Source organism: Oryzias latipes, chromosome 12 (genome assembly GCF_002234675.1).
Source record: "Oryzias latipes chromosome 12, ASM223467v1".
NCBI classification, from domain to species: Eukaryota; Metazoa; Chordata; class Actinopteri; order Beloniformes; family Adrianichthyidae; genus Oryzias; species Oryzias latipes.
The window spans coordinates 24,553,096-24,580,958 of record NC_019870.2 but is presented as its reverse complement, the minus strand read 5'-3'; the positions used below and the strand labels follow the sequence as shown (position 1 = coordinate 24,580,958).

At 38.4% G+C, this 27,863-nt stretch overlaps 2 protein-coding genes across 2 annotated transcripts in view; one reads left to right on the top strand and one right to left on the bottom strand.

Moving 5' to 3' along the window:
• Window positions 1-3,004: 3,004 nt before the first annotated feature.
• Window positions 3,005-10,051, bottom strand: LOC101171505 (protein SET). Its single transcript, XM_004075039.4, has 8 exons — window positions 9,828-10,051; window positions 8,198-8,255; window positions 7,976-8,118; window positions 7,750-7,853; window positions 7,553-7,666; window positions 7,257-7,427; window positions 4,810-4,938; window positions 3,005-4,385 (listed from the first exon to the last, which is right to left on the bottom strand). Exons 1-8 carry the CDS (start codon window positions 9,886-9,888, stop codon window positions 4,365-4,367), a joined length of 801 nt encoding a protein of 266 aa, XP_004075087.1. The 5' UTR covers window positions 9,889-10,051; the 3' UTR covers window positions 3,005-4,364.
• Window positions 10,052-11,640: 1,589 nt separating this feature from the next.
• The window catches only part of LOC101157143 (serine/threonine-protein kinase N2), a 25,254-nt gene continuing 9,031 nt past the window's right edge, over window positions 11,641-27,863 (top strand). Inside the window, exons 1-11 of the mRNA XM_011482014.3 lie at window positions 11,641-12,012; window positions 14,350-14,626; window positions 15,633-15,805; window positions 18,729-18,852; window positions 20,668-20,825; window positions 22,705-22,924; window positions 23,073-23,246; window positions 24,553-24,662; window positions 25,045-25,188; window positions 25,476-25,551; window positions 27,607-27,751. Coding sequence (XP_011480316.1) covers window positions 11,992-12,012; window positions 14,350-14,626; window positions 15,633-15,805; window positions 18,729-18,852; window positions 20,668-20,825; window positions 22,705-22,924; window positions 23,073-23,246; window positions 24,553-24,662; window positions 25,045-25,188; window positions 25,476-25,551; window positions 27,607-27,751 — 1,622 coding nt within the window. The 5' untranslated portion in view covers window positions 11,641-11,991. The remainder of the gene's footprint in view (window positions 12,013-14,349; window positions 14,627-15,632; window positions 15,806-18,728; window positions 18,853-20,667; window positions 20,826-22,704; window positions 22,925-23,072; window positions 23,247-24,552; window positions 24,663-25,044; window positions 25,189-25,475; window positions 25,552-27,606; window positions 27,752-27,863) is intronic.

Below are 27,863 nucleotides of genomic sequence, written 5' to 3'. Positions count from 1 at the left end.
ACACTGGTCAGATTAGCTGTAGGTGAGAATGTCTCGCCAAAATCAATCCCGGCCCTCTGACTATATCCTTTAGCCACAAATCTGGCCTTGTATTGTTCATGTCCATCATTGTTCTCCTTAATGGAGTACACCCACCTACCTCCCACTGTCTTTCTGCCTTCTGGCAATGTAGTCAGGGTAAAAGTCTGATTATCCTCTAAGGATTTGATCTCTTCATCCATAGCTCTCTTCCACTTTCCTGATTCTGTCGATGACATAGCTTCTTTAAAGGTTAGTGGCACACCACAAACTGTTCGGTAGCAGTAGTCTATGCTAGTGAGCATACTGTCTTCCTCCTTGGCATCTCCCTGAATATAATCTTTCAGATACCCCGGGGGTTTACGTTCTCTGGTGGGGTATTTCCTACTGCTCGAAACCTGTGTCATCACTCTAGGGTGTTCTTCTGCGTCATTTTCTGGTGACTGTAGATCATCTGTCTGTTCATCTGTGATGGGGCAACTGGGCTGCAGTGCCTCTCTCTCCTCACAGTCTCCTAAGGAGTCAACATCTAGCTCCTGAGTCTGGGTCTCGTTCTCACAGGTTGTCTTTGTGATGAATTTCACCAGTCTGTGCTTTTGTACTTTCCCTGTACTGGGATAATAGACCAGAAAAGCTGGACTGCCTTTATCATGTCCTACGAAGAGCCCTTTTTCACACTTGGAGTCTAGTTTACCCCTATCTTGTTGGTAGGCATAACACACTGATCAGAACTTATGCATCTTTGCCAGATCACACCTTTTACCTGTCAGAGCTGTATAGGGGTAGTACCCGTGTGCTTATTAAAGCATCGATTCCTGGTGTAAGCTGCCTCCTGAATGGCATAATGCCAAAGGCTCTTAGGCAGATTACTGTCAATAAGCTTACACCGAGCCATCTCAAAAAGGGTGCGCCCTTCCCTCTCTGCTACCCCATTCTGGTGTGGGGAATATGGGCAGGACATCTCATGTCTGATTTTGTTCTTCCTCAGTAGCGTCTGGAACTCTTTACTGGTGAACTCAGTCCCATTGTCTGACCGAATGCATTTCACAGTACCATAAGGTGCTACATCAGCCAGAAACTTCTCAGTGGCTTGAGTTGCATCACTTTTTGCTTTCAGGAAGTAAACAAAAACAGCCCCTGTATACACATCTGTAAAAGACTGCATATACTTGAAACCATCTATTGATTCATTGTTTACTGGACCGGCTAGATCTGTGTTCACAAGTTCAAGTTGTGTCTTAACTTTGTCAGTTGGATTTCTGTTTGTCGTTCGGGTGAACTTTCCTTTTATGCATACATCACATTCTTTATCAGGCTTACGTTTTGCACCTTTAATGTGCATGCCGACTGTTACATCCTGCAATCGCAGTATGTCTTCGTAGTTGCAGTGACCCATGATCTCGTGCCAGGTTTGGATATCATAACTGACATTACAAACATCATTTTCACCAAAATCTGTCTGTAAGTAGTACATCCTTTTAAACACATGAATGGTAAATTTGGTGCCATCAGGCACCTCAAGAACATCTTTACCTTCATCAAAGTGTACCTTGGCACCATTAGCAGTTGCACACTTCACCGAGAAGAGTTCTTGTGGGAATGAGGGGATGTAGAGGGCGTTCTTCAACGTCACTGTACAGCGGCGCCCTTTACTGTCCAGGAGACATACCTGTGCATCCCCTCTGCCTTGTGCCAACCCAAAAGTACGCTTTCCGTCTGCAAGCTCCATGCTGTGTCTCTGGGCCCATAACCTGTTAGCAGGTTTAGTTCCTCAGTGTAGGCTTACACCTTTTGCCTACCTGCAGCGGAATAATTATGAAGAAATTACGACGGGCAGCCACGTCTCTCTTTAGCCATTCACCGGCTTGACTTTATTAACAGGACCGAACAGAAAGCTTGCTCCAACATCCAGAGTAAAACAGCGCCTCCTTCAGGTCACTAATAACAGATACAGTTACAAAACAGTCATACCTGTCCAAGTGGTATCTCCTGAGTCATACCATTTGTCAACATGCAGCTTCATTTTGAAAATGAAAAAGCATTTCTGGTTTTGACTTTGCTTTTTATTAATGCTACAGAATCGCTTCCATATCCCTGTTTCTAACCAAGTGATAAGCATTACGAAGGTTAAGTTTTGTAAATACCTTGGCCTGCTGGTGTTGGTCAAAATAGAGGTCATTTTTACTGGGGCCACAGTTTAAAGATGATTGATAAAAATCCCTAGGACGAGTTTTGGTTTGAATCTGGTACTAAAGGTGCTTTTTATTTTTTAATTCAAGATGGCCACCTCTTCCCAAGGTCAAAGGTCAACGAAACTTCCTTGGTGGTTCTATGAAGAACCATAGACCTTGGATTTTATCTATCCATATCATACATAAAATTAATTATTAATAAAAGCATAAATATCCAGAACCTTTCTTCTTGCAAATCAGTTATTAAAATAAAAACTAAATTGTAACACAGATAAAAGTTATGAATGCATAAAACATTCATATATTGGGATTCATTAAATTTCCATCCAATAAATTACCAATAAAACTGGTATTAAAAGATGAGAATGAAGGTACTCAAGACTTTTGCTTAACTCTTTATGTAAATGACACAAGAAATGTTCTAATGCTAAAAAAACAAAAAAATATTTCTTTTATACAGAGAGAAAAAAAGCCTTCATGGAAAAATGTTAATAGTTTGCTTAGACTCCGCAACCTGTTCTGGGATGACAAGTAGACGTATGGATGAAAAATTTATTTTTTTAGGAAACACAACGTTAACATATATAAAGAAATCCAAATATCTTGATTCAATTAGTGTAAAGGTTTTCTTAGAAGGAAGTAACTAAATTGAACAAAAAACACATTTTTGTTTTGAAGTTTTTCTTTAGCAAAAATAACTGGTTTGTCTGCAAATATTGAGTTACTCTGACCTGAATGATCTCAAAATGATCTTTGACGCATTCCTAACCTCTAATGAGGATCCGACAGCAATCTGCATTTCACTGTAGAAGTTTATTTACAGCATCTGACAAAATTCAAACAAACAGCTTGTAATCTGGTTTGGAGGCATCTATTATTCAGGTTACAAATAAAGTCATCTTTGTCATGAAGTAACAAGAATAGAAGCAGATTGCTATAGAAAAGACATGAATTAAACATCATATCCTAATGCCCTAGCATGTGGGGTGACAAACATTTTCCTCATTCTTTCATCAATGCTTTTTGTGAGTCCATAATCAGTCAAAGGTAGAGAAAAAAACATTTAAAAAAAAAAGCCACAATTTTTACTTTTAAACAAACTTAAACCAGACGGGCTTTACTCTACTCAATAGATCTTTACACATGCACAGATCAGAGCTAATAACATCCACCAAACTTGACAAAAAAAAAAAATAATAAGATTTTATTGTGTTGTCAAGCTATCACTCCATTCTAAGAGCTACAAATGATAAACATGAAAAACACTCCTTAAAAATGATCAACACTAAAATGGGACTCCAAAATAATAATAAAAAAGTGTTTGCATTTATTGTAACAAAGCAACAGGTACACTTAATGTTTATGTGAACACAATTCCAGTGGAGCAGGAGAAATGTTGCAGACTACTGTATCCCATGATGAAATATTACACAGACGCTCTAAAATATTCAGGTTTCACTGGAACAAAAAACATTTCAATTTCAGGGGCTGAAAAACTAGATTGAATCTTTATTAAAAAAAAAAAACTAGTTGTGTTGAAAAAGAGCAAGGATAGTTGTGAACAAAACATTTAGGAAAGCCAAAGAACAAGCTGGTGCTTTGTTAAAATCAGTTCCATTAGTACAAGAAATCACAAAAGGAAAATATAGCCATTAATTCCTGGTTTTCTCCACCATTGGACATATACATATATATGTATATATATTTAGAAAAGTTGCTAAGGATGCTATGATTCATTTATCACTGCACCATGGCTTATCTTAACTTGAACAGAAATGATTTTTTATTGTACATACAAATTGCTTTTGTTGGTACATTAGATCTACGTAGGATGATGTGCAGAATGCTACATTTTTACCTTTAATGTTTTGCATGTCTTTGTAAAATGAAGAGAGAAGGATGACAGTTGAGATTTTTGAAGCGTCCTTTCCATCTCTCAGCCCTGCTGCGTCTGGACATTTTCAAACAGGCTGTCGCAGCGGCGACAGACAAACAGCCTGACAAAAACTTCAGGTGAGAGACAACAAATTCTTTTTTTCCTTTTTCTTTCTCCTATTTAAATACAAAACCCCACCCACCCTAAATAATACATTTTGCTCCCCAAGCCTGTAGAATAACCCCGGAGGGACAACAGGAAAGTTTTAGACTAAATCTTCAATCTTCATCTCCGTCATCCTGAAAAAAAGAAAAAAGAAGAGAAGTTGGGCTCAAGCTGTGTTTTCACCAAATGTTTGACACTTTATCATCGGATTTGTCGCCAGTTTTTGACAAACCATGAAGCTAAGTTCAGGGGTCAAGTGGACACTTCCAATGAAAAGTTTATGTAATTAATCAAGACCATTCTCTGGCTATAAACGTGCAGCTGTTAAATGCGCATTGCTAGTTAAACCAGGATGAACTCTGACCAATCAGGGACTCTGATTTGGTAGAGATGTATGGATGACGTCCCCTGTAATTATGTGGAAAGGGTTAACAATAAAGCCAATATGATAATTTCCCTTCCTTTAACAGAAAACTGTGAAAAGGTTCATAGTCTTATCATGTTGCTCATTGGTGACCTGATGTTCCTGAACGCCACACCGGGTTTCATTTTCCTTACCTCACCATCATCGCCTTCACCATCATCATCTTCACCCCCTTCTTCTTCCCCCTCATCAATATCTTCCAGACCCTCCTCATCATCGTCATCATCATCACCGTCACCCTCTTCGTCCTCCATGTCTGGGACCTGAAAACAGAAAAAGTATCATCAAATGCTCTTAAAGCTTTTCCGCTTAGTGAGCTACTTAATTAGAGCAACAAGAAACAACAAACATAAAGTCGACCAAATCAACACAAAATGCCGCACAAAGGGAGACCAAAATCCATTTGAGAAACAAATCACCTTTGAAATGTTTATTAACTTGATCAAGCTGAGCAGTATCGTCTTGGCAGCACTACAGTAACCCAACACTATTGGAGCCATCTCAACACAACCTTTGTAGAGGCCAGTGAACTGCAGGTAACGCAAGTCGAATTCTAACATTCATAAATCATTTGAGACAGTCGTGATCTTGATTTAAAATTACTATAAAAAAAAAGCAGATATACCAGGATGTTTTTGTCTGTGTGTTTTAAACTGGCTGTTCTGTAAATGAACAGATAAAACTGAAAGAAGGAAATGAATTTGAAAAACAATGAATCATAAAGCCTGAAAGTGTCTGGTACATACGCAGTGTGGTGTAGTGAGGAGATGGAGGCACATCTCAATAAAAAAACTGATTAGAATAATGGCGTCTATTTCATTTGCTTGTCAGAGCTACTTTACTGTCCCCAAGTGGGCAGATGAAGGAACTGCAGGGTTCATTTTTAGGCAGTCTGGTCTGATTTAGTTTTGTTTCAGAGAAAGAGCCATAAATTGGTCTCTCCCTTTGCAGTCTCATTGTTTACAGATTTTTTGGGTGCAGATTTGCCCTTTTTTTGTTCTCTATCCTGGTTGCCTGGTAACATTGTCAATCAATCTTTGAATGTGAGTGGAAAAATGTTATTAGTGACTTACGTCTTAAACTGGGGAATGAGTAAAGTAGGTTACCGCTTCATCCAGTAACTACAGTAATCAATTACTCTTTAAACCTAATTTACCCAACACTGATATTTGTTGATAAGTTTGTTTGCACACATATTTAATTTACACTTGATCTTGCCAGAAATCCAAGGAATCTGGAAAACTTCACCTGCACTGTTCAGTACCAGGAATTTCTTTCTGAGCCACACTGGTTGAAGTTTTGGCTAAAGATGTTCGGATCAAATCGGTTCATTTAAAATGAAAAAAATATCGACAAAGAATTGTACCTACAGCCACGAATTATAATATAAATCAAATGGTTGTTAAATTGAATTGTTACACCATTAATGCAGATAAACGCAGATGATAACAAATCCCGACTGTAAATAAAAATGTAGACGGGGCTTTGTGGATTAACCATTTTAATTGATTATTGTACGAAAGAACTCAATAACTGCAGAAAATGTACCTGCTTTTTCATCTTTGTTAACTTTAGCTTGTACATAATCATCACTTGCAATCAGGTTATTTGAGTTAAGTAGATAATTAGTTGATGAATCTCAGTTTAAAACAGTCATGTCTTCAACAATCTTCCCTGCATTGTTCTTTTCTCAAAAACTTTTTCAAATATAAATTAATTTCTTTTCCGCATTTTTCACTTCTACCATTGCATTAGGTTTTATCCTGGACTATCAATCACAATAGTGCTAAGAAAACTGTAAGAATCATTTATTGTTTTTCTTTTCCTGTTGCAATGTAACCTCCAACTTGCACAGAAATATGACTCTTTGAATGGGAATTTGAGACAAATCTAACGTACCATGTAAGATGTGCATGCAAGTGTGTTTGTTTAGGGATTTAGCGGATAACATGAGAACAGACGGACTTCAATCCAATATTTCCAATATTTTTGCGCACAGTCGTGCGCAGATCATATAACGGTACGCAGTACCGGACCGTAACAGCTGTGTCCCCCCTTTTTTGTTTATTTTTTTTTTTTTTTAAATCAGCAGTTGCCAACTGCTGATTTAATTTAAATGATAGTGCCTAACGTGCTTTAATTGTATATTTGTGGTTAAAAAATAAAACTTTAGACCACAAAGTAAACGTTTTTAAACTGGAATATATCATGGAATATGACCAAGATATCAACATTTAAGAGTTTTTAAATGTTTTTTAAGGCATCATTTCGAAATTCAAGGCTTTTAGGACTTTTTAAGACCCTGCAGGAACCCTGTTCTATAATACTGGACTAATTTAGCCATAAAGGTTTGAACTCAGAGTTTAAACGAGAGAGAAGATGTGACAATGTTCATGCCTGTGAGGAGTGAGGAATTTTACAACCTGAAAAAAATTCATAATGGCACTGTACGGATTTCACTTATTGCAGATTTCTAGAACTTGACTCTTGCAATAAATGAACCCTGTGTGTGAAAGCTAATCAAAGCTGGTGAAAGTGTGAAATCATTTGAACCTAAAGGCAGACATTAGCTTCATCTCACCAGATAGTACTGCAGTGGGTTAGGCCAGATGTCATCCTTGATCACCTCTCCCAACTCATCAGCTCCTGCGTCTGAGTGGTCGGTAAACCAAGTGAAGAAGCTCTCCGGCTCCTCGTGCTGCCTCTTTTTCCCAGCTTTGTTTGATGTCTGCCCTGAACGTTTTGTCAGATCCTGAGGAGTCAAATCATGGTTCATTGCATCAATAGATATTGATTTTTTGCTGCTTTCAAATAACAAACTGAACAAAGCCAAGCACTATATTATGTCAAGTTAGCATTAGGGTGCTGCAAACCCACCTTTCCAGTTTTCCATTTGATCTCAGTGGATTTGGAAATGGGATCTCCACCCTCGTTCACATTAAACTCTTTGGAAAGGGTTTTGTTCTCAAAGTACGGATTCTCATCAAAACACTACAAAAAAACAAAAACAAACAAACAAATGTCTTAGAATTTCAGACCAAAAGTGCAAAATCAAAGTGAGATGGGAAACTTACAAAATCTATTCTATATCCAGACTTAATGTCTTCAAACTCTGTGACCTCAACCTTCGACAAGTAATGGAGTGCTTCCTCATCATCCTCCCCCAGAAGAGCGGAAACTACCAGAAAAATAAATATCAGAATAATTAAAACAGTAAATAAATTCATACAACTATTGTAAAATAGATTTCAGATTTGATCAAATTTGATTTAAATAAACAAATAAATATGTTAAATGTACCTTGTGGATGGTTGACAAATGTCGTGACCCAGAAGTTCGGGATTTTGGCGATGAGTTCTGATCTCTTTTGAAAAAATGGCTGCCGTAATTTGTTGTATTTCTGCTCTACTTTTAATATTTCTTCGCTAGCCTGTTCGTTCAGTCTGGTGGGCAGAGAATACAAACGAGTCAGAAGAATACACATTTGTTTCTTTATTATTAATTTTAAACATTTAAACTCACCTGTCAATTTCATTCTGTACTTCATCAATGTGTTCGATTGCTTCCTGCTGCTCTTTTTCTGGAAAGACAACAAGACTTGAAATGATCTGTGTCAAACTTTCAAAGACAAGTACCAAAACACCTAAAGTATACAAGACCAAACTTGCTAAATAGATTTTGGATAAATCTGGATGATCGTATTAAATTATTCATTGATGTAATTTGTAAACCTCTCTAGGGGGCTGAGGGGTTGTTGGTGTCCCAAATAATACACCCTCATTCGGGTTTAGCGTTCTCTAAAAATACAGAGGGGGAATCGCATCTTGAATCATAATATAAAGGGCCACTCCGATTATATTTTTTTATTTATTTTAATAGTGTTCCCATGGTCTTAATTATGATTCTGCAATTTTTGGGCAAAATGAAAAAACCCTGTGTTGTTTTTTTAGGACAAAGTACCCGTAGAGTGGCAGTTCATTAGAAATTCACTTCTGAGTTATGGGCGGAACCAGTAGTGTGGCGTAAACCAGTCCCCCCTTCCCATCACCCATCTGTTTACACTCTCCCACTACTAGCTTACAGCTTCTTACAACCCCAACCTAAAACTAATAGTGCAACAACAATCCTGATCCATATATTGAAGCTATCCGCCTGTACAATTCAGATCCAGATTCCAGCTCAGAAAAGAAAAGCAGACATACATACAGAATAGAGCGGAGCAGGGGGACTTGTAGCGCCGCAGACTATAACTTCTGAATCACAAATAGGCTTTTTTATTTATTGCAGGTTTTGACCGTAAATCCTCCATTATGAGAAAAACTCTAAGATGTTAAAACACAATGTCACACACACATTAAAAAATTTTGATTATTCATTATGTGGATTTAAAAAAAACATCAAAAATAAAGTTATAGTGGAATAAAGATCAAAGAAGAAAAACGCTGGCGTGGATTTCTGCCCTAAACCGCGGTCAAATCCTTCGCTCTCTTACGGCTTCCTGTTGTCCCTAAGGCGGTATCGTTTGAATAAGCTTTTAACGTTGCGACACACGGTCCACGCCGCCACCTAGACTCAAAAACACGCTGAAGATTAACTAAACTTTACTTCACTGCAGAAGTCAAAAATTAAAAATGTGTTTACATAAAAGACATAAAACACATTCTACCTCACGTAAATATAAAGTGTTCTTCGGAAAATAGACGCTACGATACTGGTTAGAATGTCTCCCTCCCTGTGCCTTAGTTTGTATTGACGGGGATAACATAATGAGAGAACTCAAATAACCACTTCTAAACAACTAGACATGTAAAGCGACGCTGTGCAAAAAATACTAACATTCTCCGGTCACAACTCCGGCTTGTGGCTAGCTCGTGTGCGGTTAGCATGCTACCGCCTCACGCTGCATGACGCGCGAAGCTAATCTAAGCTACACGCTAGCTAACATCTAACGCAGGATGTAGGATTAGCCCACGCTACAACTCTGAAAATGCCCCGCTCAAGATACACCTACCAGCCTGCGTATGAAAAATTAAAACAAACCCCTGCACTTCACAAAAGAACAAGTCTATATGCAGACATCAGAACGGGGAATTCAAATGACGATAACACATGAAAATGGCGTTGTGCATCATGATAACCGCCATTCCTTTACCAGAGGTCTCGTCCGCAGCGTCGTGATTGGAATTCTCCTTCCTGCTGGCTTTTGCCGACATGGTTGATCGTTTCCTGTTACACCTTACGACCAAGTCAGTTGAAAATGCCCTTTTGTTCGACTAACGTTGTCTTCCCTTAATGCAAAGTGCGAAGCTGTCAGCCCACAACAAAAAGAAACCGACGCAACCTTGCACGCTCGTTTCCCTTCTTCAGCGCCTCGACAAACGTCAGCAGTGAACTCTACTGCCCCCGAGTGGACTGGATGATAATGTAGTTATGAGCGCAACAAAACAACAGTATCGTAAATCTCTACTAATTTCATTATATATTTATTGATTTATATTATTTTAACTATCATCAGTATAATTGATAGTGTCTGGTGTTTAAAAATCATATAAATAAACATATTTAATAATATTGGCAATTTAACAAACAGCAGCTGAAGCTTTAAAGACATTCTATTTTTCTTGTGCAGAACCAGTCATGGAGAGCCAAGTTTTGCATTTTTGTCAAATGTAAGCTTCACACAAACCTATGATTGACATGTACAATAATCTGGTTGAGTTGCAGTCACCGACTTCTTTCCCTCCCTTGTTGTGCATTGTCCTGAGAGTTCCCATTGTAATGGTTTTAACCCTTGTGCTATCTAAGATGACCCCACCCTTACATTGACGTGTTCTCCCTACCTTGACAAAGGTGGAAAGATTTCATGTAATCCATGGACACCAGTGAAGATCACAAATCATTAAAGAAAAAAGATTCAGCACACTGTCTAGTGGGTCTAGATGACCCAACTCCCAACATTAAAGTGCCTAGGATAGCACAAGGGTTAATGTCAACCCAAATTGTTTTCGTCCTCCATGAAGTGTTTGGTTTCAAATATCTTGTGATGCAGGGCAAAAGAATTCCCTGCAAAAGAGAAATAGAGCAGAAATACTAGTTAGTTTTACTTTTCAGCTGATGGCATTGTTTTATATTCAAATTATTTAAAGTTTGATTGGCGACTTGTCCAGAATGTATGTGATATTCGCCCTTTTGCTAAGGGGACAATTTTTTTGAAATGCAAAATCTTTGATAGAGTTTAAAATTCTTACTCCTAGCAGCTGACATGTTTTCTAAAATATTTTTTTCTTTGTAGGGTTGTTTTCTGGAGACTGTCTAAATAAAACCAAATAAATATTTAATTTTAGATTAACTGCACAATTAAGATACATCTCAACCTTTACAAAAAGAAATTCTATTTGAGTGTACTTGACGCATGCTTGAAGTTCACTTTTTATATACTATCTATATATTGTAAACTTCAACGGTTCCAATATAGTCTGAAGAAGTAGTTAGTTAGTTAGTTAGTAAACTCTTGTTAGTATATTCTATACCAGTACACTGCACATACCAGGTCTACAGTGTACAAGCTAAACTTATAGTCAAGTATATTTATTGAAATAAACTTTTTTTTTTTTGCTAAGGGTATATTTATGTAAAGTATGTTACATAAAGATTAACTAATACAAGTACTTGCAAATCCAAAAAGTTCATTCTGGATACCCTAAAAGTTGGTTTCATCTTTATTTTTGTGTTATTATTTTTCTCTTCCTAACTTTTTCTGTCCAACAACTGAGTGATCAGATGAGAGCTGAAGGCATTTTGTTGGACAGGAAAAGTTGGTTTCATTTTTAAAACAGACCTCAGCGGTAATATTTTTGAAAGACAACCTTTACTGGGACGATAAATCACGTACAGTGGGCGTGTCTCAACGCGTTTAACTCCGCCCACGTTCAGTCACGGCACGCCTTGGTTAGTCAGGTGATTCTCAAGACATGAGGAAATGTTCCTACTGCTGGAAAGACGAGCTCACGGGGACAATGCCAAGCTTACCTGGGCAGGTGCGCCAGACCGCTGCCTCTGATTGGTTCTTTCACCGTCGCTGTAACAGTTGTCCACCAATCGCCGCAGAGTGACGTCAGACCGTTCTTGAGTCAGCTTAAGTGGGTTCAAACATTTGGTTAGATTTGTTTTGATATGAGCTCAGGTGGAGCTCGCCCGGGACGCTGCTCGGTCGATGTAATTCTTCCCATGTGACGGTGACTTTCCTGAGGCTCACGGAAGCTTTTGCTCACCATTTTTGATCAGGGAAGGGTCCCCGGGAGGGTCAAACCTCCATCATGTCAGGTGCAGCTCCACAGGTAAGAGACACGCTTTAAGGAAACCTGGATTTTGGTCTCCTCGGGTTCACATGAAGCTGAGTTGGCCGTCTTTCGGGTTTTTTCAACCACAGTTAAACCTTTAAAGTATCACCAGATTTTCCTGTTTGTCTTGGTTTTGACTTTGACACCCCTCTGATTGTAGTTGTCACTCACCTGTTTCACCATCCACTGCAGGACATAAAACAACATTTATTGAATGTGTTTTTTAAATTGTTAGTTCGGAATTATTATTTGCTTTTATTATCTCTCATTATTTGATGCAGACAGGCAGTATCTTTAAAATAATGTCTAAATCTAATCATTTGGGTACGTTTGCTGGATAAAGATCTTCTACTTTCCATTACTCTGTCAACCTTTTGTTTTACTTCCATAATAAAGGTGATCCATCAAAGTGTTGTTTGCCATTTCCAGGTGCTCTTACTGAGTCTGGATTAGTTGAGTTAGATTCTGTCTTGTGTTGTTCCTGCAGTTGATCAGATATTCTAGTGCTTCCTTATGGTAATTGGAGTCCTTCGGGGCTCAGTCCGCTGTTATCCAACTTAAACATACTTTCCATTATTCAAGTCAATGCAAGTCAAGGCTTTGTACCCAAAGAACAGTTTTCTATTCTTCCCCAAGTCATCAAAAGCAGAATCTGGTAATAATTGGTTATATTTAGTTGCATCAGTACCTTTTAGAAAAAACATCCTGCTTTACTTTTACTTGAGTAGGTTAATGTGATTTAATGTTGTTCATTTTTAGCCTTTACTAATCATATCCGTGTTATTGTTATGAGATTTTATATTAGGTTTCAAAATGTATTATTTTCTCGCCCACCTGGTGGTAATAAGTTCCAAACAATTATTTAAACCTAACTTAAAAATTTTATTTAGTCCTGAAGATTTTAATACCTTTTGGATTTGATTAATATCTCTAGAGTACTTGAAAGTATTATTGTGTAGTATGAGTTTTAGCTGCTTTTCCAGCCCTTGAGCCTTAAATTTCTTCCAACAGTGTCTAGAGAACAAGTACATTTTTAAGAAGTCAAATCCTCCTCAGATAAACGATAATAAAGATATGAATGCAACACGTGTTTTCTGTTGTTCAATGAAAATGCAAAGCTGTATTCTACTGGCATACAGACTAATCCTTGTCTTGACCTTTTATTTATTTATGCTCTGACTTTTAATTGAGATAGTACAGCTGTAACTAGAACAGCTTTATTCAATAGCAGGACTTGATGTTCAGAGATGGGTGCTTCTTCATTTGATCCGGTCTGACTTCAGTCACTGCATGTGGTGTAATGGTGAGCACTCGTGCCTTGCAGCAAGAAGGCCCTGGTTCAAATCCCTCCTCTCTGTGTAGAGTTCTCATGTTCTCCCCGCGCCTGCGTGGGTTTTCTCTGGGGACTCCGGTTTCCTCCCACAGTCCAAAAACAAGCTTCTTAAGTTGCTTGGTGATTCCAAATAGTCCCTAGGTGTGTCTGTTAGTGTTTGAATGGCAACCTGTCCAGGGTGTATCCCGTCATCGCCCAACAGTTGACGGGACTGGTTCCAGTGAGTTTGGAAAATATATTGACTCCAGTCTTTTGAAATGGATTGTTAGACAAATGCTGGCTGTCAGTGTTAGTGCTTTGAGGTTTAACCAGAATTGCGACGACACGGCTCCTCTTCAAATCCCTGGTCACTGTTACCTACAGAAGTCCATTAAATACGCTTGCTTTCAAACCAGCAGGGCTCTGAGACCAGAAGTAAATCAACTGGTGGAACCTCAGGTCAGAAACAGACAGAGTTGAGCTGCTTTTAGCCTCTGTGCTGCAGACAGATGAAGCCAGCTTTACAATCACCTGAAATACCCTTAAGTTTAATACATATTCATATTAATGTCCAAACATAAATCATATCTCAAGCTAGTTTCACATCACGTTTTTATGCGTTCAAAAATCCACAAAACGCTGATTCTTAAACGTGCATTTAGCCCATGGTGTTCACGCTGGACAAGCAGGAAGGGGCTACTTCTTCTTTTTCCTACTGTTTATATGGAAGGGGTTGCTTGAACGCGTGTGGCGGAGGTTGGTGTGAACGCAGCTTCAGACTAATGTGGCGCAATCTGCTGTCTGACTGCTGCAAATTTCTCTTAAAATCTCCTAGATTTTACTCAATAGTTGTTCAAACCCCCCCCCCCCCCCAAAAAAAAAAAAAAAATAACAAAAAAAACAACAACAACCCAGCCTACATCATTCATTCTATTTAAATTTTGCATAATAAACAGAAAGGCATGATGCACTATGTTGTTGAGTGTGAATGGATGACGTTTACCTGCTGCTTTGTCCCTTAGAACTGCAACCTGCAGTGCTTGGAGGAGTGGGATATTCTGGACCCAGAGGTTCAGCAGCGATTGGAGGATGCGCGCACGTCCATCAGGCAAGAGATCCAGCGGGAGCTGAAGATCAAGGAGGCGGCTGAGAGACTCAAGAGAGCCGTCACTAGTCGCAGGAATGCAGCGGATGTTGAGGGTCAACTGAAGGTTTCAAGTCGCAAGCTGGAGAAGTTGCACTTGAAACTACAGGAGCTGAACGCGAGGTCCATGACTGCAGAGAAGGAAAGCGCAACAGGTAACCTACACTTAGAAACTGCCTTGGTTCATTTGTGCTTCTAATTACTTGAGTAAATATTATAAATACAGTTAAAAAATTAGGATAAAAAGGATTACAAGTTACAAATGCAAACATTCATATTAGTTCAAGTGAGGTAATTTAAAATGCTTAGAAGTTTAAAGCTGGTGTGATTAAAGTAAGTACATCTGATGACAAATTAGAATCTGATCATTTTCAGGGAAGCAGAGCTTAAAGATGCACTCAGATGAAAATGGTGTTTTTGGATTTTTCTTGTAACCTTTTTCTGATAATGGAGGACATATATGAAGAAGATTAAGCTGAGTATGTCTTTATTTAAATCATTTTGACACAGGAGAGGGAAAAGATAAAAAGTGCAGTTTCAAAAGAGCTTAATTGTGACGCAGAATATAGTTGGTGGCCCACAATGCCCCGCTTCACTTGTAGACAAAAAGATTCATGTGCGTCTTTGTTTTCCTCATCCGAGCTGGTATATGGATCTAAACTGAACGGCTCCTATATTGCTAATGATAGGTTGGGGGGGGGGCTGTAAGCTAGTGGGAAAGAGTCAAAATAGATGGGTGATGGAAGGGGGGACTCGTTTACTCCACAATAACAGTCTCGCCTACCACTCGGAGGGGAATTTCTAATAAACTACTGGCACTCTGCAGAAATTATTTCCTAAAATGACAGGTTTTTTCAAAATTTGGCTAAGAACGGCATAATCGTAATTAAACGGCTGCTGGGAACACTTTTGCAAAAGATCTAAAGATGATCAGATTGGGACTTTAAGGTTATGATCATGTCAGTTTATTTTTTATTTTAGACTTTAGATTTATATGTGGTTTTACTGAGTAAAGAGGTTCTAGGCATGGATATAGACAAAAGCAGAGGGAAATGGGCTAAAACCAGACTTATTTTGGCAATGCGATTTTAAATTTGACCTCAAAGTTGGAAAATAAAGTGAGTTTTGCGAGTATCTGATTGTATATATATATTAATGCAGGTTCCGTGATCAAAGTAGACAGCCAAGTCTCAGACGAGTCCTGTCAGTGGGACGAGGCCACTTCACCGCTAGCCAATCGGATCAAGACCCTGAAGAAACAGCTGACCATGGAAACCAAAGTAAAACAGGGGGCTGAGAACATGATTCAGATTTACTCAAACGGCTCATTCAAGGTACTGTAACAGAGTATTGGATAAACTGATTTACACTTTTACCCATCCGTTTATGCTTCAAAGTTTTAAAATTTACTGTTCAAAAATTACTACAGTTTAGTAATTCCTGTCTCTGTGAAATGCTTAATGTTCTTATGCAACACTGTGATGTCATGGCAGCCTGACAGGCTTTCTTTACAAACCAGGAAGGAATGTTTTGTGTTTGTGCATTGTGGTAAAAACTGTGGGAAAACACGAGTGATTGTTGATTTATTCTAAGAAATCTCTTTCATTTGTGATAAAATTTTAGGGACCGTCAATTAGAAACTTGGCATATTCTTAATCTATGGAAGACGGGGTTAAACAAATCCTCTCATGTTAGCGCTGAGTCCAGGAAGCCCAACTTCACTGTCTCAGTGTGTCTTTAAAGTCTCACTCGGATCAATCCAAAATCATTCCCTGTGGTCTTTTAATTATGATTAAAAAATAAAAAACGTTTTCGCTTTGAATCATTAGGACATGTGAAAAACAAAAAAACAAGTTTTTTTTTTTATTGTGGACTTTTTAATTTAATTTTGCTCAAGCACAATTAAATCGGAACATAATCCTGGATATTTTTGAGAAAATAATTCTAGTTATTTAAACATGTCAACACATGGCCGACATTTAAAGCGTGCTCAACAATAGTGAATATTTTCTTTTGTTGTTTATTCTGATGCTGGATGTAGTTCTGGTTTAAACACATTCCTCACTATTTATACTCTGGCTCTACTAGCAACTTTCACTAGTTTCTACAGTTCTGAAGGTCACCCATATTCACACTCCCTCTCCAAAAAGTAATTCTCAACCAGAACCAGACTCTTTAAAGTCAACAGTTACCCCCAAATGAAACACCCCTAAATGAGTCAACACTTGCATTCATGGAGCGTTTAGAAAACACACCCAGTTCAAAATGAAGTTAGCACTCTGTGATCTTGACCTGTACCAACAGAACTAAAGGTCATGCTGCCTGGCCTTAACCATTTCTAGCCTTGAAGGTAGGAAGGTGTCAGCCTCCTAAACGGAAGCAGGACCGTCTTTCACTAGAGCACATTACCAATGAAGGGCTTTCTCACTTCCAGTTTCAATCTTCACGGGAAACATTCAAATGAGTTAGAACTGACGTTTATGACAGTAGTCATAGAAGCTTGACCTGTCCAGATGACATGCGAGAAGTCGTATCTGTGAAGCTCCATTTGAATTGGAATATCTTGGTGAAAATTTGCAACTGTACTTGATACACTTTTGCACTCATACTAACACTATCTGTTTCATGAGACTTCAAATAGTCTATGTAATCAATTTTCACTTTTAAAACACCCCTAAAGCCCCACTTGGGGGTCTAGTTCTAGTTGTTACTAAACCCTTAATGGCAGAGCTGGTCCTCAAGAGCCATAGTCCTGCCTACTTTCCAGTTTTCCCTGTCCAGCTTGCTGCTGATCAGCTGACTCAAGCGATTCCACATCCCGATTGAATGAACACACCTGATGTAGTCAGCATAAAGCAGTCCAGAGGGAGATGGAAAACAGGCAGGGTTGTGGCTCTCAAGGACCAGGTTTGGCCTGCCTGCTTTATGGTCTCAGACAGCATTGCATCCACCTTAACTGCTCTGTAGGATTTACAAGGGAAAGCTAATAGCTTCTTCAAAGTGCAGACCTTCATAACAAAAACAATCCAACAATTTACTGGTCTGCAGCATTCAGGTGTGTTTACACATAGGAGAAGGATATCGGCAATGATATTTGAGGATTTAGCTGAACATCACTCTGAGAGTCATTATTCATTGTTGTCTAATTAAGTGTCATTAAACAACGAGGAAGAAAAAGTTTACTTTTTTTTAAGGTTAAGGTTGTTTCAGGAGTTTGACCGAAGCACAATTACTTCCGTTTTGTGTATTTAAGAGTCAAACTGAGGCCATAGAGTTAAACAAAAAGGGAGGATATAGTCAGTGCTGGAGCAGGTGCTTCTACAACCTGATGAGTCACCGCATGAACTTAATTATTGACACACCTGCAGACTTTGAATAGGCATTTGCAAATCTTGTCTGGTACTACAGGATTTTCTCCTAATGTTTAGTGTATCATGTGTTCAAAATATGTCACAGTGTCATCATTCCTGCCTGGAGTCAGGAGAAAATCGAGTTTACCAAGACTGGAGACTGAACTTGAGTTCAGGCTTCCAAAGAATCAAGATCATTTATCTGACCATCTAGCTGACAATTCATGTTGTTTTTTAAAAAAAAAAAGACTTTGGGGAGAATTAACACATTCCGTAATTGAAAACTTTGCTTTATTTTCTACATTTTTATTAAAAAAAAAACCTTTGAGCTGCTTAGTTTTTTTATACAGATTGTTAAAGTTCCACTCCGGTTATCTTTTGATCTGTAGTAAGTAAGTATTCCCAGTGGTCTTTTTTATCATAATCATGCCATTTGTTGTAAAAAAAAAAAAAAAAAAAAATGCTGCTGTTTTCTAAAACATAGTTTTTTCAGGGTGGCAGTAGTTCCCTAGAAATTTGCCTCTGAATTATGGGTGAGACTGATAACGCACAGCAGCCCCCCCACACACACACACACTCACCCAGTTGATGCAGAAAAAATCAGCATCCTTCCTATAAAACAAATAAGCTCTTTTTCAAACTGCATTTTTTCCTCTGCTCCTAATTCACAATGATTTGAATAAAGAAATACTCAAATGCAATTTTGATATTAATTTTCCTTATATATCCTCCATCATCACAAAAATGCCATAAGAACATGTTAAAAACACCACAAGCACCATTTTCATCAGAGTTGATTTTTAAACACGTTTCTTCATATTTATTTTCTCATTCTGCTTTGTGTTATGATCTGAAGTCAGGTTAAGCACATGCACTGCTTGTCTGATGTGTCTGTGTTGGATTGCAGGACAGGAAGATGCTTTCTGCCGCTCAGCAGATGTTACAGGACAGCCGCACCAAGATTGAGCTGCTTCGCATGCAGATCGTCAAAGTCAGCCAAGCCAGAGACGGAGACGCAGAGGGCACACCAGGTCAGTGTCAACACACAAAAGCACTTTAGGCATTTAAGCAAGAATACACAATATCTAAATGTTGTCAGTATTTTTGCAGTTTGAGACATAATGAGTTACACTGGTTAAACACAAAGATGCATTTAAAAAATGTTAACGTTGAAACCATTGCTCATCAAGTACGGTAACTGCCCATGCAGTCTTTATGAAAGTAGCAAAAAAAATTAAGTTTCATTAACTGAACTACAGTAAAGGAGCAATAAAAGTTTGCTAGGTCTTAGGAATTGGGTTTCTTTCTGTGACAAATAATTGTGAATAAAGGCAGGAAGGAACACAAGGAAATATGAAGATGCTTGCTCTTGGAAAAGTGTTTAATGGGGGACATTCTGCCATGTTTACTTCTTAAGCTACATTCATACTGCCCTCGGCAACACTGGTTTAAGCGGCCACCTCCAATTAAAAAAAAAGGTGAATGCTCGTATATGTGCACTTCGGGCTTCTCTTACTCTTGCATCATTACGTATGTTTCTTTGACCATTTTCTGGCTCTATGTACGAAATGTGTGGCCATCGAACGCACGTTGAAAGTTCAACCAGGTGAAACTTTGACTAATCATGGACTCAGATTTGGTAGTGACACATGGATGGTGTCCCTTTAAAGTCACTGAAGTACCAACCATTTAAAAATTGATCATGAAGGACAAATGTATAATTTCAGTTTGTTTCCAGCTGGAATTCTATGACACCAAGTCTTTCATATATATCGGAATAGAACTGTGAAAGAAAAAGCCTGGAGGAAGATCCATGAGATTTGTACCGCTTCCACATTTCTCACCAAGCCTCTTCCAACTGTAAAAGATGGACGCGTGCTAGTAAACAGTAAAAAAAGAAGAAGCCCCACCCTGCTTGTTCAGCATGAACACCATGGTCTAAATGCATGTTCAAGAACGTGGCCCACGTGCCCGGTGTGAAAGTAGCATTGAGTAATTTAAAGGGGAAACTTAAAACAGAAGTCCTTTCCTATCATTTAATAGAAGGGTTTAAGTAGTTTAAAAAAGTAGTTCAAAGTTCATTTCCATATGCTGATGTTTATATATTTTGTTATTTTTATGTATTTTGGGCAGTAGTTGTATAATTATAGTGTTTTTCTTTGTAGCATTTTGTTTTTCTGCTCAAAAAGGTTAAATGTGTCTTATTCTGTGACAATTAGGTTTTTGAAAAGAAATTGGCAGCAAAAAACTGAAAGAGAGATGGTCTTCTTACATTTTAATATAATAAAGTCATTTGTGGAATTGACTTCCACATCTTGTGAAAACGACAACAACAAGAACAAATCTTTGAATCTCCAGCCCGACAAATTCATCACACGTCTCCACACCCTGTTTCTGTAGGATCCAAATGAGAGCTCCTTGTGTTATTTTAGCCCCTCGGTTCTTGACTAATTTTCAGGTTTTTTTTGTTTTGTTTCCTGCATGAATCTATACTGGGAAGGAAGGGACAAAATTTGTGATAAAACTTCCTGGATCTAAGTGAAACACAAACTAAACGCTAAGCGAGTGTGTTTTTGCTGGAACCAATTTGACAAAAGGAAGAACAAAATTCCTAAAATTTATTCCCATTCCCTTTTCAGAGCATTTGGCCACAAGTAGGGATCAAACAAACAAAAAACCTTACAGCAACACAGGTTTAAAGAATAATAAACCTAGAACATTAAAGTGGCAACATTTAAAGCAGCTTCCATATTACAAAACAAAAAATTTAATTATGGTAGCAAACTAGAAATCAATGTGTCCGTGTCCTTGTTGTTCATGCAGCTGTGTGTTTCTCTTGTTCTCAGGTCACCCTGAGAAGGAGATCATTGATCCTCTTGAGCTGAGAGTGGCTGAACTCATGCACCACATGAAAATTGAATCGGCCGTAGCCGAGGGAGCTAAAAATGTGGTGAAGCACACCATGAATGGACGAATGGTCATGGACCGCCGCATTCTCGCAGAGGTCAGTGTCCTTTTGTTTATTGCTGCATCACACCATTAACCACAGGAAACCAGCTGAGTGAGAACTCTGTTTTCAAATGTAACACAAGAATCATGAGTAGGGTGTTAACGTTATTTTATAGAATGAGGATAAATTAATCTTTTTTTTAAATGATTTAGGAACTTAGTTTTCTCAGTGAAATACGTGGTATTTCCTTCTGAGTATCAGTCGTATTCTAGCAGAACTACAGAATTATTATAACTAAAAATAACTGGGGACTGTCATCATTTTAAAGCAGCAACAGAGGACGTCCCCTTGTGTTCACAAGCATGGTTATGTGATGTAAAAAAAAATGCAGGATATTTTTAAATGCTTATACAATACCAGTTGCTCTCTGCTTTAAAAAAAACATATGTAGCTGCAAAAAGTATTTGTAAATAAGAGATTTACGGATTCAAGACATTTTCTGTCTTCAGGAATATTTTTCATGTCTTCAGAACGGCACATACACAAGCTTTTTTTTTTTCTTTTAAGTTCACACACACAGATCTGGAGACACAAACTCAAGTTTCAAGCTTTTTCAAATGAACTGATTAACCACTCAGCATTTTTCTCCTGTCTCCAGCCAATCAAAGGGCCTTCTCCTGCTAGCCAATCAGATGAGTTTAAATGAATGTGTTTTTTTATTGAGCTTTTTTGGTCAGTTTTTATTACTAAAACTACTGTTAGTGTGTCGTCATACAAAACCCACTGTTAGAACTGTGGAAAGGGGTTTCTTCAATCTTAGTTCCAACTGCCTGTAGGGGTGGAAAAATGGGAAAACCTGTACAGGGCACGTAGCTGGCCTGCACGCAATTTTAAATCGTACAACCCAGTGAGCCTGTAGAGCCTAAATGTTCATGCATGTTTTTCTATGGGTATGCAGCAGGTGTCAGGATGTAGTAAACACTTAAACAACACATAAGGGGAAAGTAGGTGAAACATAGGCATGTGGTAAGGATTTTTCTTTTTTTCTTTTTCTTTTTTCAACCATCCCGAAACCTGCACACTGGGCAGGAAACTCACTGGTGCTGGTCAAGTGAAAGTTGCAAAATCCTTGGTCATCCTGTGATTGCAGCCTTGCTGTTAGAAATGATGAAATTAAACAATCACAGGGTGGGCGTCCCACTGGGCATCCGACAGGATCTTGCGTATCACGTGTACACCCTATGTGTGCAGCATTCTCGTGCAGTCAGTAGGAAACCAGTGCACGCCCCTTACTAATGACTGGTCACCGTCTAGGACACCGTACGACAGCATCACCCGTTTGTCATAGGTGTGTGTAAATTACATTATCCTTGCAAATACTTCACGATACACTCACCACATGCACGACAATGAAACATTCCATTTCAGGTGGTCGCACAAGGCTTAGGCTAACTGCAAGACAAACCTGCGCTCCTCTTAAGCCGCAGTTACTCCGCTCCACGACCTACTACAGGCCCAGAAACCAAAGAAATCCTGCTTCACCCGTATGGGGGTTGACCCAAATGGGTGCCCTGGGTTTTTGCATGTGAATGTGGCATTTGCAAGACGCCCTTCAAAATCACTCATAGTAGATCATTAGATGTGGAAACAAGCCCCATAACGTTTAAACACTCGTTTTCAATTGTATCTCTTCACTTGACATCAGACGATCAAACATATTTCTTTCATTTTAAGTTATTCTTTAGAGATAGAAGGTGACCAAAAATCTGTTTTCACACAGGAACAAACTGCTTTTGCAAAAAAAAAGAAGTATTTTTTACCTGCACTTCTTTTTAATTTACAAATGCACACTTTTTTGTGAATGTCATTTAATTCCCACAAAAAAATAAAATAAATAAAGACCCCCCTTTTGTTTCATATTTTGTGAATGTAGGCTCAGGAACGAATGCAGGAGTCTTCTCAGAAAGTTGATCTGCTGCGACTGTCTCTGGAGAGGCGTATAAATGAGCTGCCTCAGGACCATCCCACACAGGCTGCCATTAAAGAAGTACTATCCTCTGGATTCCCCCACTCCTGCAGCACTCCAGACAAACAGCCCGGAGCTCCAACCTCTTCCTCCTCATCCACCTTCTTCAAGCCAGCCAGTCTCACAGGTTTACTTTAATCATCAGATGTATTCATATCTTTAAACATCTTTAAAATGCAACATTTTTGTCTTATCTGGAAAGCACATCTACTTAAGCGTTGCAGATTAAAACTCTTTAAGAAGTCTTGTTGAACTCAAACTGTGTTCTTTTTTAGGTCGTATAGAGGTGTGTTTAATGGGCTGCCAAGACCTGGTGGAGTCGGTGCCAGGTCGAACTCATGTGACCTCCGCCCTAACCTCCTCCAGGAACTTATCAGATGAAAAGTCTTTTAGGCTGAGAGGTTCAGGACGCATCAACGGCAAGACGAACAAGAGTGACGAGCTGTCCTGTAAGCTAACACTCTGAGCTTTCTTTCTGACTCCTATTTCGGCAAACACACCAACTATTATTTGATGGTAGAATAACACAAGTAGAAAATAATGTCCTTAAAATAACAGAAATTTAAATGTCATACCAGCAAATTTCAGAAGAATTAAAATTATGTAGTGATGAAAATTTGCCATCTAACTACTCAGACCTCATTAGAAATTATTTTATTTTCTGTCACATTGAACAGAATAGTTTAAGTAGGTCAAAGGTTTTTTCAGAATAAAAGGGTTTTAAAGACCAGATGGGGAGGCTTATATGATAGCCATGAATGTATCTAACATGTGTCTCTGACTTTGTGGCTGTGCTTAACGTTTGACCTTGTGTGTTTAATGGTGGCAGACTTCAGATGAGGAAACCGCCTCTATTATTGTTTTATTTATTGTTTTATTGATTTTGGTTTATTTCAAGCATTGTAGTCAAAGCAAAAAATAATTCACACAGATTGATCTAACTTGTTACAGAAATGATAAAATGCATAGATAGAAAAAACAGAAAATAAAACAAAAAAAGACACTTAAATCACATATGCTTAAATAAAAACAGTGATCATTAACTTAATTCAAGTAGAGCTTGATTTATTGCTTGAAAAACAAAAAATCTGAAATTGTGTTTTGACATTTAAAACAGAACATTTCTAGATTCTTTTGTTTTTCATGCACAGCGGAACATGCAAGTCTTCATCATATGTCACTCACAAGCCCTGTGTTTGCGTCCTAATACTCTAGATGTATTACTGCTCCATTGTCAGAAAACCAAGTACCGGTAGTTCTTAGGCTTTCTGTCAAGTCTTCCCATAGCATTACGTTTCTAAGCATCAATGCTGTGATTTTCTTTTTTCTTTCTTTTTTCTCCCTTTTTCTCCCAATATTCATCACTGATGACCGTAACAGCACTTGTGCCAACATTAGAAGTTATGTTTCCTGCATTTCCCTGTGTTTACATTAGTTCACACAGAAGGGGTTTAAAGTGTCTTATCTTTCAGTCACTAAAGCTTTGAACTGTTTAAGTCACAAATGCAGTTTTAATTCTGTAGAACTTCTTACAGGTGGTCTCAGATGTATGCCAGCTCTGATTTCAGACAGAAACCTGAATTATTGTGAGACTGCATACAAATAGACTCCAGAAAATACAAGAAAACTGTAATTTAAAGTTCAAAATCACAGCCTAAAAAAAAAATCTGTCTGAGGTGTAGAAACTGTTTAGAAGCAGCATTATGGGTAACTGATTGCAGCTGAGACTGTTCCTTCCTGTCGTATCTCTTTCAGCGGAGGTCAGTGCTGTGCTGAAGGTGGACAACAGAGTGGTGGGGCGCACGCACTGGAGGCAGCAAGGCAAAGATGCCTGGGGTCAGAGCTTTAGCACTGAGCTGGAACGGGTCAGTGGCTCACACTTCTTCCAAAAAAATAATCATAACAAACACCTTTTGTGTTTCTTCTTAACTTGACACAATTTTTTTATATAGTTTTAGTGAAATATTGGTGCTTTGGTCAAAACATTCCAGCTCCCTTGCCAGTCATCTTTAAACTTGTATTTAGAGCATTTAGCCCCTTCAGTCTGGATGCCTCTCTCCAATGCAACTTGTGTCTAAAACTCAGTAGATTTTCTTTTTAGGGATTGGTTTAGATTAATCCATTTATCAATCTTTCCTTAAAGTAATTGTTGTATTTATTTTGTATGTATTCTTCCTTTTGTAATTAGTTATGTAAAATGTAGTTTCATACCAAAGAAATGTGTCTGAATTCTGTGTGCTGACCCAGTCTAGGGAGATTGAAATCGCTGTGTACTGGAAGGACTGGCGAGGACTGAGTGGAGTGAAGTTCCTGCGTCTGGAGGACTTTCTGGATAACCGACGGCATGGCATGTGCCTGCAGCTGGAGCCTCAAGGCATCCTCTTCATCGAGGTTCTTTTTTGTTGTTTATATGTTCTCCTATCGCACATTTAACCTCCACCTCCTGACAACACTGGAACTTTAGTCAAGTGAGGCACATCCAAATAAAGGAAAATATAAAAAAAAAAGAAATCAAATCTTATAATAATGAAAGCAAATCTTTTTTCATAATAATTTAATGCATGCATAACATTTTATAGCATAAGGAAAATGAATTGTATTCAAATTGAAATGCACTTCTTTAGAGAAACCTACCTGTACATCAGTGATGTTCCTGAGTGACCTTTCTTAATATTTAGGTGACCTTCATCAATCCTGTCATCGAGCGACGCTCAAAGCTTCAGAGACAAAGGAGGATTTTCCCCAAAGAAAAAGGTTGGTTCAAACCGCACTGTGTCCTGTTTCTAAGGAGATAAATATCTGTAAACAAAGTGGTAAAATCAACACTTGGTTTTTTATTTAAATCTGTTTTCAGTTTTAACCTTTTAAGACCTGGTATCCAGTTACGTGGACATCACATTTTGGGTTATATTACCATAATTCTGCTGGAGCCCTGTGTGTAGAGGGTAGCTCAAATGTTAGCTTGGATCATAGAGGTTTAAAAATCCAATTTGATCTTTTTTTTAAATCCATTTTCAATGTGTTCCCAGTGGTGTTTTAATCATGATTATGCCATAAATGTGTCGTGTGCAGCAGAGCAGGGAACATGTGGCCCACCCAGCATATTTTTTACTTCACATATACAATCTTTGTCAGAAGGCTTTTTTTCATCAAGATTTGAATAAATAAATACTCAGAAATGCAGTTTTAATCTTAATTTTTCTTTATAACAGTCCTCTATCTTGAAAAAAATGCTACAAGAACATGTTTAAATCACCATTTCTATCTGAGTGGGTCTTTAACGAGAGACAGTAGCACTCTTTGATTTAATAATTATTCTGATGAAGAATCAAAGTTTTAACATTTGCTGCTAAAAGCTTCAATCAGGCTGATGAAAGTCATCATTACTCTGATAACTATGATCTTCTTCAGAGAGTAAAAATACATTTCTATTCAAATAAATGCCCGATTCAAGGAGGGAAGATCATAACCATGATGCACCCACATACCATCACTGGTTGTTACTTTTACACCCAGTCTTTGACATTTAAAAAAAAAAAATATTTACACGACAGTTTACCTGTACATTTGCTTTCATCTTGTTGGCATTTATGTGTAGTCTATTTCTCCTATGGCGAGTTTTGTCATTCTTTTCAGCAAAAAGCACCTCAAAACAAATCTAGAATTTTATTCCAAGTTTATGTTGTCTCTATGAAGTATTTTTTCTCCCTGCTTTGGTCAGCTTAAACTGTTAAAAGCTTTTAAAGGTGAGTGCAGATTCAAGTTTTTTTTGTTTTGAAACACATCCATCAACTGTTCCTTAAAGACCCACTCCAATGAAATATGGTGTTTTTAGCATTATCTTCTGGAATTTTTTGGGTTAATGGAGGACGCATGTACAGAAAATTAAACCTTAAACTGCATTTATGAGTTGTCATTGTAAATCAAGAGTAGATGAAAAAATGGCGTCCAGAAAAGCTTGTAGGTGCGACATTGAAGCCACAACAGCAAACCACAAACTCTCTGCTCTGCTCTGCTCTATTCAAATGCATCCATTTGAAGACAAATGGATCCATGCACGTCTTTGCTTGCTTGCTAAAATCTAGCTCAGATCTGTACGGATATATAACTCCGATATTGCTCGCCATTTTTGTTGCACTGGTATTGTTAGGATGGGGTGTGAGGGGCTGTAAGCTAGCAGGAGAGACTATAAACAGAAGTAAGAACGGACTTACTCCATCCTAACAATCCCGGCCACAACTCTGAGGTGAATTTGTAACCCTTGTGCTATCCTAGGCAATTTAATGTTGGGAGTTGGGTCATCTAGACCCACTAGACAGTGCACTGAACCTTTTTTCTTCAATGATTTGTGATCTTCACTGGTGTCCATGGATTACATGAAATCTTTCCACCTTTATCCACCTTTGTCATGGTAGGGAGAACACGTCAAAGTAAGGGGGGGGTCATCTAGGATAGCACAAGGGCTAATGAACTCCCGCCGCTCTGCAGAAACAATGTCCTAGAAAACAACACAGGTTTTTAATTTTTTGGCAAAAAGCAACATAATCGTAATTAAAATACCAATGAGAACATTTAAAAAATGGATCAAAAGATGATCGGATTGGGGCTTTAGTAACAAGTAGCAGGCACTTTTTCCACAAGTGCTCTAAGATAAACTTTTTATCAGAAGTATAATTGATGACACATTTTATGGCTGAGATTATGTAAATAATGTCTGATAATGCTTTGATCTTAAATCCACTCTGGCACAGGTAGTTTAATTTTACAATACAATAAAATTTCAAGTGTGATGCTTTTATTTCCTCACAGGGAAGAACTTCATGCGTGCCGCCCAGATGAACATGAATTTTGCCACATGGGGCCGTCTGATGATGAGTGTTCTTCCTCCTTGCAACTCGTTGGACCCCATGAGCCCCCCATTGGCAGCTCCATCACCCACTGCAGTTCAGTCCCGGTGAGAAACATGTCTGGAGCTGAGACCCAGAATCCCCTTCCAGAAAGTAGACACACAAAGGGATGGTGTTTTCCTCTCATCTTTTCTGAAACCCTGAGTACCATCAAAACTC

What these genes read in the sequence shown, in the direction of transcription:
- LOC101171505 (XM_004075039.4), bottom strand. Translation starts at nt 9,888, where the DNA reads ATGTCGGCAAAAGCCAGCAGGAAGGAGAATTCCAATCACGACGCTGCG. An exon ending in GTACAGAATGAAATTGACAG is followed by an intron (nt 8,119 to 8,197) that starts GTGAGTTTAAAT and finishes TCTGCCCACCAG; the next exon opens with ACTGAACGAACAGGCTAGCG. An exon ending in ACCCACTGCAGTACTATCTG is followed by an intron (nt 4,939 to 7,256) that starts GTGAGATGAAGC and finishes TTCTGTTTTCAG; the next exon opens with GTCCCAGACATGGAGGACGA.